General features: G+C 49.0%; 1 protein-coding gene across 1 annotated transcript in view; it reads left to right on the forward strand.

Annotated features, from left to right (window-relative positions):
- Positions 1-2278: 2278 nt before the first annotated feature.
- The window catches only part of DCHS2 (dachsous cadherin-related 2), a 222326-nt gene continuing 211776 nt past the window's right edge, over positions 2279-12828 (forward strand). The window contains exon 1 of the mRNA XM_031670062.2: positions 2279-4294. Within this exon, the coding sequence (XP_031525922.2) occupies positions 2279-4294 (2016 nt within the window). The remainder of the gene's footprint in view (positions 4295-12828) is intronic.

Genomic DNA, 12828 nt, shown 5'->3' on the forward strand with positions numbered 1-12828 from the left:
AAGGCGACAATCCCATGATCTACCTCATCCAACCACCTCCCAAAGGCCTGGCTTCCTAAAGCCAACACACAGAGGTATAGGATTTCAACACAAGAATTTTGAGGGAGACACAAACATTCAGTCCCTAACTTGTACTAAGATCAGGGCAGCTGGATCCCCAGTGGTGCTAGGCGAGATGAGGTCAGGAAGGTGGGTAAGACCGCATCAGGTAGAGTCTGAATTATATAATCCAGGTATAATGGAAATACACCGAGGGATTCTAAGCCGAGATGGGTGGATGGTGCGTGTCACATGATTTGACTTAGTTTTAAAAATATCAATCTGGATGCTAGAATGGAGGCAGGGGGACTAGTTAGGGCGAGATTGCAGAGGCTGAGGGAAGGGGACTAAAAACTTGTTAACAGATCTCCTTAATGTTAAGGAGACTTCCCTGGTGAAAGGAAGCTGAATTTATTCTAATAATGTCTCCATTTACATGTCATGGGCCTGCTATAAAATAAATTGTTTTATTATTATTTTAACAGACATAGAGATGATCATGTGGCTGTGGATTAGCGATTGTATGTATTAAAAAGCTATCTTGGTGTTGCTGCAAGGAATGCTGTGCAGGGCTTTTGGTTCTCTTGAAAGGGGAGCAACAGTATCTAGGAAATTAATTCTTCCCTCTGGCCTAAATGTAAAATTGCAGAAACCATCTGCTAAATATGGCCAGCCATCCTTAAGAGGGCAGAGAGCCCTTCCTCCGGCATTTTTTATTATAGGCCATCTATCAATTGCTACCTATCATTACGGATAATTGAAAGGAAACCTGCGTCCATGACAATTAATTTATTGGCATTTTTCTTGGGCTCAGACACAAGCTATTTTGCAAGTGGTATCAGTAGTTGCCCTGCCTGCCAACTTCCCTGCTCAGAGGTGACGGCTGAGAGCTGGGGGGTGATGGGCCTCGGCCACCCCTTCTTTATGCCCATAAATCAGCATTGTAAAACATCCTGGAAGTGGTGTGATGGCGCTGAATGCATTAAAAAAAAAGTGTTCGCAAGCCGAATCTATTGTCATTCCTGGTGGCAGAGGGGAGTGACAAGACTCACATGTCCCGAGTCGTTGAGCGGCATAATAAAGCCTGGTTTCCACCATGTGTGTCACAGATTCCCCCGGTTTTCTCGAAGGTTTTTCTAAGTTCCGCCTCTCGCCGCTTTGCAGCCCCGCTTTGCAGTCATCCTGGCCCCAGCTGCGCATCGGCCTTTGACTCCATCTGTCCTTCCGCTGGGGACGAGTCTCTCTCGCCAAATGGAGAACACAAGTTTGGCTCTCCAAGGTGATTATAACCCCCACCCTCTGGCTTAGCAGGAGCCAAGCGTCAGGCCTGCTGAAGGGCCGATTAAGGGGATGCGGCCCGGGAGGGCGTGGAGAGGCTGCTCTCCTCACCTTCCCCCGCCCCTCGCCACTTTGCACGCTTAGCCGCGCCAGAAGCCCCGCCTGCGCGACCCCCAGCCGCCCCAAGGTCCAAATCTCCGGGTCCTTCTTCCTTGGCTCCCCCGTCCTCCATCCCTGACCCAGCCACGAATGCGCCCTGCTGCAGAGCGGTGACTCGCAGGTTGGAGTTTGCCCGGGTGTGCGGCGCGTCACAGCGCAGCGAGGAGAGCGGAGGGGAGTCCGCGAGGGCTGGGTCGGAGAGGGAGCCGTGCGGCCCTCCGCGCCCGGAGACGCGGCGGGGAGCGGCCACCCCCCGGAGCAGCGGACCACTCCCTCTCTCTCTTCCTCCCTCCCTCCTCCGCTCCGGCCCCGCGCCCTCACTCCTGGCCTCCCGCCCTTACTCCACCCCTTCCTCGGCCCGACCCCCATCCTCTCCTCGTGTGTACGCCTTTAAATAATTTCATCCTTTTGGCAAAAGAAATAATGCACCTGACTTTACCAGGGGGAAACAACCGGCCGAGCAGAATAAGGAACAGATGTAAAAGGAATAAAAGGAAAGAGAAAAATAGATGAGACTCCTTTAAAGAAATCCAGGGGCTGAAGAGGTGGCTGCCGCGGCAGAGGCAGCTAGAGCTTCGCTCCCCGTCTGCACGAGCTGCAGGCGGAGGGCGTTTTCACCAGTTGCAGATGTAACCTCGGGAACTCCTGGGTCTGTTCGCTTGTTTGCCAAACAAAGTCTTTTCTTCTTTGGCTGAGACACCGAAGAGGCTCCCGGATTTTCCTGCCATCCCGTCACAAGCTGGCAGTTACCCGGGAGCCTTCCCCGGGAGCTGGAGGAGAAATGAGCCCTTCAGGGCGGAGGATGGGCGAAGGGTGTCAGCAGCCGGGGGCTCTCGCCGGGAAGCGCCTCCTGCTTCCCGGGAGGAGAGGGGCTCCCTGCCGGCGGCCAGGCAGCGGCAGCGCCGGGGCGCAGCGCTTCCTGCTCGGGCTCTACGTGCACGCGTGGCTGTGGGCGGCCTCGGGCTCATCCGCCCAGGTGTTCAACCTCAGCCTTTCCGTGGACGAGGGGCTTCCTCCGAACACTCTAGTCGGCGACATCCGCGCCGGGCTGCCGGCCGCGCAGCAGCAGCAGGAGGGGGGCGGCTTCTTTCTGTCGGAGGATTCGGATGACTCCCCACTGCTGGACGACTTCCACGTGCATCCGGACACAGGCATCATCCGCACGGCTCGGCGCCTGGACCGCGAGCGGCGGGACCACTATAGCTTCGTGGCCGCCACGCTGCTGGGCGCCGTGGTGCAGGTGGAGATCCGCGTCAACGACGTGAACGACCACTCGCCTCGCTTTCCCCGCGACTCCCTGCAGCTCGACGTTTCCGAGCTCAGCCCGCCAGGTACCGCCTTCCGCCTGCCAGGCGCCGAAGACCCCGACGCCGGGCTGTTCAGCACACAGGGCTACACCCTCGTGCAGCCGTCCGAGCTTTCCGAGGACCCCGCAGGACCATTCTTCCAGCTGCGCTACGGGGCCCCGGGGTCACCAGCGTCGCCGCCGTTCTCGTCGCCCCTGGAGCCCCTAGACCTGGTGCTGCTGCGGCGCTTGGACCGAGAGGCGGCGGCAGCACACGAACTGCAGATAGAGGCGTGGGACGGCGGTCGCCCGCGGCGCACCGGCCACCTGCGGGTGGAGCTGCGGGTGCTGGATGAGAACGACAACCCGCCGGTCTTTGAGCAGAGCGAGTACCGCGCCGCCGTGCGCGAGGACGCTCGGCCAGGCGCCGAGATCTGCCGCGTGCGCGCCACCGACCGTGACCTGGGGCCCAACGGCCACGTGCGCTACCGCGTCCGCTCCCGGCAGGCTCCCGGCGGGGCGGGTGGCAGCGGCGGGCCGCTGGGCGACGCGGCCTACTTCGCGGTGGACGAGCTGAGCGGCGTGGTGCGGCTGCAGAGGCCGCTGGACCGCGAGGCGCAGGCCTGGCACCAGCTGGTGGTCGAGGCCCGCGACGGAGGTGCCGAGCCGGAAGTCGCCACCGTGCGCGTGTCCATCGCCGTGCTGGACGTGAATGACAACCGGCCCGCCATTCATCTGCTTTTCCTCACCGAGGGAGGCGCCGCGCGCGTCTCCGAGGGCGCTCGAGCTGGCGACTATGTGGCTAGGGTCTCGGTGTCCGACGCGGATGGCGACCCAGAGAAGGAAGAGGAGGCCGCAGGGGAACTTGGCGTGGGCTTAGACAGCGGGAGCATCTCGCTGGTCTTGGAGGGCGGGGAGGGAGCCTTTGCGCTTCGGTCTGGAGGCCCCTCAGGAGTATTCTTCCTTTGCGTGGAGGGGCCCCTAGACCGGGAGAGCCGCGACCTGTATGATCTGCGACTGGTGGCCACGGATGCGGGATCCCCTCCGCTGAGCACCGAGCAGACGCTGCTGCTCCGTGTTGCTGACCTCAATGACCAGCCGCCTCTCTTCAGCCAGGAGCATTACCGGGCCTCAGTGTCCGAGGCCGCGGTCCCCGGCACGGCGGTCTTGTGGGTCAGCGCCTCGGATGCGGATGAGCCTGGCACGGACCATGCCCGACTGCGCTACACGCTGGTCCCTCTCCAGGCTCGCTGCAGCCCAGAGGCTCTGAGGCCCACCGCAGAGTGTGGACCGTCCTTCACCATCGATCCCGAAAGCGGTGTGATCAGCACCACCCGGAGCCTCGACCGAGAGATCCAGGAGGCGGTAGAGCTGAAAGTGGTGGCCCAAGACCTCGGAGAGCCCCCGCTCTCCGCCACCTGCCTGGTGAGCATCGTCGTGGACGACGTGAATGACAACGAGCCCGTCTTCCTGAGGCAGGTGTACAACACCACCCTTCCTGAGCACGCCCCAGTCGGACACTGCTTTCTGCAGGTGAGTGCATCCGGCCTGTGGATCGAGGGGAAGGACGGAAGGGATGGAGAAGGTATGAGTACGGACAGGGAAGGAGGATTGTGATGTGGATAGTTATACCTTGGCTCGGAAGGCAGGGGACATGGACTTCAGTGTGTCCTCTGCAGGGACGTGAATGGGTGCCCTCTGGTCACCTAATCTTTCTGCCAGGGGCGTTTACTGAATGATCTATAAGGTCCTTTCTACTTCACATGGTATTTGGATCTTGATTTTGCTTTTGGAATCCCAATTTCCTTCAGTCTGGATATGAGCACCCAGATGGGTTTGGGAAGAATCAGACATTCTCACTCAGTTTTATTGTTAAGCAGTATGCAAATGGCAAAGTCTCCTGGTTTTGAGCATCAGTGTGTGGCATCCTGGGGAAGGAAGGTGGCCCTCACAAATCAGTTTTTCAAATAAGCAAGTGTTTGCCTTTAAACACTGAACTGTTTCGAGTAACCATTTTCAGAGACTTCTTACATTTTGTCTTACCTTCTTTGCAAGCTTCCAAGAGCTAGAGAAGGACAAATTATTTTTATCATATGTGGGCTGAGCTCCTCCAGCGATGCCTTCAGGACTCAGCAGTAGTGGGGTGCTGTCATCCTTTATAAATTGGGGCTCTCTACTCTGCTTATGGATGTGTTGCCTTTTCAAGTTACGATCTCTCCTTCACTCTCAGAATGTTGTGACGTGCACCCTTCTGGCACCACTCCTTATGGCTTCCAATTTCCTATTTCTTATCTGCTGTGAGATAACAAACCATATTTACTCCAGGATAACTTGAGCAAGTAGAGCCTTTGTGGCTAACTAGTGAGCGAAGCCCTAAAGCTCCATTTAGCTCTCAGGCTGGGTTGTTTTAAGCCCTCTGTGGCTTATTTCCTGGCTCTCAGGGTGGGTGAAGCTTTAGCCTTTATAAGTCATGTCTCAAGTAATAACCTTTAGGTAAGTGAGATGCTACTCTGTGGTAAAAACGAGTTACCTGACTCCTCCTTTCTTTATTCATTCTTTGAAACTGTGGACAATAGTAATCTCCATCTCTCTCTCTCTGGCATGATTGGCAGCTCACTGAGTTGCTAGGTTATTAAAAGAAGGCTTGGGAATCAATTAATGCTTGCTGCTGAAACAGACAGATCTGCAAATGCCGGTGAATAGCATAATGGAAGTTTATTTATGCCTCAAGCAGGGTCTGATACGATGCAGGTTGGCTGGTCCTTCTCCATCCGAGGTAGGGCCAGGCCTGGGAGTGACTTAGATCAGGTCCAGCACTGTCCCATAGGTCAGAGCTTAGCCACGTGGCCTCAGCTGTATGCGAAGGCCGCTGAGAACGGAGAGAAGCACATGGCTGCCAGCGAGCCCTGAGAGTTTCTGCCACAGATGTCTCAAACTGAAGTTGTAATCGGTGAGAGTTTGGACTAGATGATTTCCAAGATTTCTTCCATCTGGAAGACCTTAAAGATCTTGGTATGAAACAGTGCAACTTGGCTTCATTTGAAAGAAAATAAGCAGGGTGGGTTAATTGTGATTCCTTTGATTAGAACCTCTCTTGTTAGAGTTCTTTCTAAAATTGTGCAATGATTCTGCCACGGGGTGTGAGTTTATCCCATCATTAAGACTTGGTATGCGGTGGATCCATTAGGGTAAGCTGAACTTGGCTCAATGTAGGACTCCAGTCTCCAACGGCAGAAAACCTTTCAGGTTGCCAAGTACTGCTGTAGGTGGTATTAAATGGTGCTGATTAGATTCTCTGGAAATTGCTGCAATCTAGCCTCTCAAGATTGCAGAACCTCCTCTTACACCCTGGGCTCTCCTGTCGCCTCGCCACAGCGGCTGTGTGAATTTCTGTGCTCGGTGAACTTTCTGGATGACTATCCCCTAACTGCTAGGTAAGCTTCCCCGGAGTGTCTTCCATCTGCTTTCTGTCTCTTTACTCTCTCCATCTTTCTTTACATCACTTTGTAAAAACAAACCTCCCCAGCTGGCCTTTGGCTCTCGCAGCCTCTCCTTTCTCCCAGGGCTTTGCTTCATCCCATTAGATCAATTCTTTTTTTTTTTTTTTAAATCAATGCTTGTTGATTTCTTTAAAAAATTTAAAAAATTTATTTAATTTACTTTTTGAATGGGGAGATAATTAGATTTATTTATGTATTTATTTTTAGAGGAGGACTGGAGATTGAATCCAGGACCTTGTGAATGCTAAGCATGTGCTCTACCACTGAGCTAGACCCTCCCCCCCACATCACATCCATTCTTATAACCGTACCTTCTTTCTGTTGCCTGTAGCACCAAAGGGTTTTCACAACGTGGCGGGCACTCATCTGGATTTCTTAATTTTTTCCCCTCCCACGGCCCCCCATGTGGAGACCCCCTTCTTAACAACATACCCCTCAGGAACTCCTTTCAGTATCTCTCAATATTTTTCATGGTCAAGGCAGGAAGGAATTTCTCCTCTGCAGTTCTCAGAGTGACTCCAAGTTCTAGTGTCCGTCTGGCCTGAAAGAGTCTCTTTTTCTTCAGATCACTGTCAAAAAGCATAACGTCAACCTCTTGGCAAAACTTCACTCGCCACCCTGCAGTAAATCCAATGACAGGAGCTACACTTCCAGCGTTTATCTTGTAACCAGATCTTCAAACAGTATAACTCCAATGTTCACACCTGAATCACACACATGCCATAACCAGATTGTTCTCTCATACCCCCCCCTGGGATCAGCACTGTGTTCATTCACTCATTCATTTACTTAATCAAACAACAGCATTCATTGGATAAACAGCATTCAATGAACAATATTTACTGGGTACCTAGTACATTCCAGGAAGTGGTCTTGGTGCTGGGGAGGCAGCGGGGAGCAGAATGGGCCACCCACCTAGGAGAGGTGCCGGCCATTAAAAGTAGTATCTACCATCTGGGAAAGACATGAGGGATGGGAAGGCCTGATTCCTGCTGTGCTCCATGGGCCGAAAAGGACTAACCGATATCTTGTTTCTGAGTCACTGTATCTTTTGGGCTTGTTTCCTTTTTATTAATCCCCTAGCTTCTAGCAAAGTCTTTTAAATATATTAGCTTTGTGGAGGTAAAAATGGAGACCCTAAAACACCCCCGGGGGTGGTCTGATGTAAGGGAAGATTAATTAGCTTTAGTCAAAGTGTGCAGGGCTGGCAACCCATCTCCTGAAGTCTGAGTGGTGATGAAGGCAAAGGATGCTGAGTTCTCAGGAATAGTGTGAGGTCTCTTCTTTCAAGAGACTCTCCTAATGGCAACCTTGGCTGTAAGAGACTTTATTAAGGAAGGTGTTTCCTAACATCTTAGTATCACCTTTGATTCCTCCCCAAATTTAACCACACTAGTTGCCAAGGCCTTTAGTATTTCTTACATCCCTCCCTTCATTTATACCCGTGGTCATCATCCCAGATCTGTTCACATCATTCCTTGTCTTCTGTTGCCTGTCCTTGACACTGGAGAGATTTAGGTATATCGTGGATGCCACCTCCTCCCACTAAATGTTTCCTTGTTCTGTCCAGCTCTTTTCTTTTTTTTTTTTTTAATTTCTTTTTCTTTTCTTATTGATGTATAGTCAGTTTACAGTGTGTCAGTTTCTGGTGTCCAGCATAATGTATCAGTTGTACATATACATGCGTTTATTCATTTTCAGATTCTGTTTCATTATAGGTTACTACAAGATATTGAATATAATTCCCTGTGCTATACAGAAGAAACTTGTTGTTTATCTATTTTATGTACAGTAGTTAATATTTGCAAATCTAGAACTCCTAATTTACCCCTTCCCACCCCCCTCTTCCCCAGCAGTAACCATAGGGTTGTTTGCTACGTGAATCCATTACTGTTTTGCAAATAAGTTTATTAGTGTCTTCATTTTTCTTTTTCTAGATTCCACATATGAATGATATTATATGGTATTTTTCTTTCTCTTTCTGACTTACTTCACTTAGAATGACCATCTCTAGGTCTATCCATGTTACTGAAAATAGCATTATTTTATTCTTTTTTATGGCTGAGTACTATTCCATTGTATAAATATATCACAACTTCTTTATCCAGTCATCTGTTGATGGACATTTAGGTTGTTTCCATGTCTTGGCTATTGTAAATAGTGCTGCTGTGAACGTTGGGATGTAGGTGTCTTTTTGAATTAGAATTCCCTCCGGATAAATGCCCAGGAGTGGGATGACTGGGTCATATGGTAAGTCTATTCCTAGTCTTTTGAGGAATCTCCATACTGTTTTCCACAGTGGCTGCACCAAACTGCATTCCCACCAGCAGTGTAGGAGGGTTCCCTTTTCTCCACAGCCTCTCTAGCATTTATCGTTTGTGGACTTTTGAATGATGGCCATTCTGACAGGTGTGAGGTGATACCTCATTGTAGTTCTGATTTGCATTTCTCTGATAATTATGTGCAGCTCTTTTCTTAATTTTTTTTTATGGTGCTGTGGTGGTTTACTTGGATTAGTAAGACGATGGATGTGATCACCTTGTGCAGTTGCAATTTAATAGTATTTGAGTCCCCTGTAATTCCTAGTGTCCTCAGTCTCATATACTGGAAGATCAATACTTTTGTTAAATTGTATTGAAGAGCTACATAATGAAAAAAAATTTACTAAGATGGGTTACAACTAGCCAAGGCTTTTACATTTTATTTGCATTTATATTACATTTACCATAAAGTTTATTTCCTCCATTTATTTTATCATTGATCCTTTGGAATTTTATGGTCTGAATTGCATTGTTTGTCCCTCACCTGACTGCAGACATACTCTCATTGCTTACCTTACATACATGCTTATGTCCTTACACTGTGTGTGCCAGCTTTGATGGTCATAGAATTGTATTAGCTGTATACGATTGTCTTCTTCTGACTCTTTTGAGTGGACCTGATCTGCCTGGCCACACACACCGAAAGCATGTGAGATTTCCACAACAGTCCTTTGCACCAGTCTCCAGGATGTGTCTAGATTACAAACCAATGGTCATCCTCCCGGATTATCTGACTTTCGCTGCCTTTATATTGTAGTTTCCAGCACGTGCTGTGTATGCCTCTAACTTTGCTTTGATGACCTGTTTTGGGTACTCGAGATGCCCTGTAGAGTTCTCGCTCGGACTTCATTTCGGTACCCTTCTTCTCCTTGCCCCCACTGAGCTGCTACCTGACACCAAGCAGCTAGCTTTACCTCCTTTCCCCTTTTCCTGCTTGGGAAAGATGATCAGATAATATGCTGGGCTATGTAATAGGAGGGGTATAGCCTCGCGTCTGTAGGGTGTATTACAGTCAGTATATAACTTAACAGCACTTTGCTTAGCTCTTGGTTCTAGAACTGAAGATGGCTGGCATCACACGGTGGAGAGTTGATAGCTGTGAAGACTAAAATTAGGCTGCATGCAGTGATGAAAGGTACAGCCAGACCATGGGGTCAGTGTGCCTGGGTTTGAATCTCAGCTCTACTATTTCTCACTAACTATGTAATCTTGGGCCCCGTGTCTCAGTTTACTCATCTGGAAAATATGGATAACAATGGTGTCAGCTTGATAAAGTTTTAGTGTGTGTAATGAATTGCTACATATATGCTTAAAACAACGCTTGACTTACAGTAAGTGCCCAGTGCATGTTACGTATTATGAAATGTTAGTAAATATGACTTCTAGAAATGGTGAAGAAGACGATTTTGCCTGATACAGTAAAGGCTGAGGATGAATTCAAAGTGGCGTTTCAAATAAAATTCTCTTGCACTAAAAGAAGAAGCAAAAATATTTAAATTATGTATTTGCTTTTCAGTGAGATGTGTGTTTCTGGCAATGAAGGCAGAAATCTGTTTTGCTTACATTGGAAGCTTGTAACATCTCCTTATGGGCTGATAGAATCCCGCCTGTCTTAAGGAAGGTTCAGTAGCAATCCTTTCTCCGCCAAAAAACAAAACAAAACAGAACAGAACAAAACAAAACACCATGAAGGACTTAGAGAGACTAGGCCCCGTGATGTAAGCGGTATGAGTCCTAAAGGGGTTCCCCCCAGGGCGCTAAGCATCGTACTTAGACTCAGTGCCAGCACCTGACCGCTCTCCGTTGTGCAGGGCGTGATTCTGGTCCAGAGTCACTCAGTGTCTTTTTTGGTATTGAGTTATAAGTAACATATAACATAAAATGAGTTTCAGGAGATCAGCGTAGTGATTTGATATTTTTATATATTATGAAATGATGGATGCAGTTACCATCCATCACCATGCAAACTGATTACAATATTGTCGACTGTATTTGTTTGTTTGCTTTGTTTTTTTAGATTACACACATCAGTGAAATCACATGGTATTTGTCTTTCTCTGTCTCACTTAGTTCGCTTAGCACAATACCCTCCAGGTCCATCCATGTTGTCACAAGTGGCAGGAGTTTGTATTGAACAGACGAAAATGTCTTACACTTGTTTGTTGTTCAGTCTTGCTGCTTTTGCCTGCACTGGGGGAATGGTACTAGAGCATAGTAGTAGGAAGGTTGGCCTGGGAGGTCTATAAAGGGAGAATTGCTATACCTTTGAATAAGTCATGAAGGGGGAAGGGGTGGAATAAGTAAAAGATGACGCCGTATTTTCAGCCTGGGTTAGTAGGGGGAATAGGAAAAGCTAGAAGTGAAATTTTGGGGGAGAAAGATGCTCACTTAGTTGAGGGTTTGATATGTTGAGTATGAATGAATGGCCAGGAGTCCAGGAAAAGAGATCTTGCAACTTTTTATTTATTTGTCTATTTATTATTTTTGGTGGGGGGCAGGGGGAAGTAATTAGGTTTGTTTGTGTTTATTTATTTTGTTTTATTGAGTTATAGTCAATTTACAATGTTGTATCAATTTCCTGCGTAGAGCACTTATCTATTTTTAATGGAGGTACTGGGAGCTGAACCCAGGACCTTGTGCATGCTAGGCACGTACTCTACCACTGAGCTAGACCCTCCCCTGCTGCAGCTTTTTAGATATCCAGAGCTCCAGTGCAGGAGAGAGCCGAGGATTAAAGATGTAAACTTGGAACTCATTCATGTGGAGGTGATAATTAAAGCAGTGGAAGTTAAAGTGGAGATAATGAGAGAAGAGTCAATGGCTTGGATGCTGGCTGGGACAGGGGTCACGCCACTCGTGTGGTGTTGGAGGGGAGGGCTCTGTGGTCAGAGTGCTGTTTTCTTATTTTCTGGAATCCCATGGACTGGAGAATCTCCAAAGATGGTTGGCATCTCGCCCCATTTTCTGAGCCCTGGCACACTGCTTCTGAAATAGTCACCATCCCTCTCCGCAGTCCCAGGCATTACGGCACACGTTACCTGGCTCTGCTATTCTGTCCTCCCACTTCTTTTTTACCGACCTCCTGGTCGCTCCGCCATGTGCATGGAGGATGCTGACAGCCATTTAGCCAGTTTTACCTTTACCAAAACTCTTACCATTCAGGCATACTGGCTTTACTTACATTTTCCCCACCGGCCTGATTTTGTATTTTTTATTCTGCTTCTTTCCAGGAACCCTGTCCCACAGCTGTACTCTAAAACCTGGTATTTATCGGGAATGGCTCCACCTTCTAAATCCCATCTTACAGCCCAGTCTCTGTCACAGCCTCCGAGCCTATTAGCCTTCTCAGTCTGATTGATTTACATTTACTTTTTGAAACTATATTCGTGGGGGGCTCCTTTTCTTCCTTTTCCCTTCTTAGATATCAGCCCCCTTCTTGCTTTAGTTCCTTCTCTGTGCAGCTGGGACTCCTGGAAGCACCAAATTTGCCCTTGATCTTCCATACCCGGGCATGTATTACTGACGGTGGATCAGTCTCGCTCCTATGCTCCTCCGTCTTCCAGCGCTTGGACTGCGGAGTGCTGCTGAAGGAATTCCAAGGGAGGATTTGTTCTAAGTGGATGGCGTCAGCTGGACCCTCAATACTGCTAGGCAATTTTGTTGTATTCACCTTAGCATCTCTCCCATGACTTTGACACAGGAAGATAATGTGGGGCTGTTACGGAAATGACAGGCCAGCCAAGAAACAAGCACCACTCGGAGAGTTGGAGTACTCAGATTTATTACGCCGGCGGGCTCAGAGGGGCTTCTGCTCCGAAGCTCTGAGCACCTCCAAGACGTGTGCATGAGGTTTTATAGGGTTAATTACAAGCTTGGGGTATTTGGCCAATAGGCATGGAACAGCTTTAGCAACATCATTATCACAAAAGTAGAGGCAGGGAGGCAGCAAACCAACATTTCAAGGTCAGATATGTCTCTTTGAAAATCCAGCTGGCTAGCAAAAAAACATGAACAGGGAATCAGTAAACCAGCAATAATTAACTCAGATTTACAAGTTAGCCCAGCAGAACTCAGATCAGTAATCCGACACTTGTTACACTTAGATTTGTGACTTAGCTTGTTAGCCCAGCTGGGCTTTTCCTTCACAGGGCTAGAGGATGTCCATGTCCCAGGTCTCGGTTGAGTTTTTGGGACATGCCATGCCAAGTGTGGGTCCTTGGCTTTGCACTGGAAAGAATTCAAGAGT

The sequence above is a fragment of the Vicugna pacos genome, chromosome 2 (genome assembly GCF_048564905.1).
Source record: "Vicugna pacos chromosome 2, VicPac4, whole genome shotgun sequence".
Classification (NCBI taxonomy): domain Eukaryota; kingdom Metazoa; phylum Chordata; class Mammalia; order Artiodactyla; family Camelidae; genus Vicugna; species Vicugna pacos.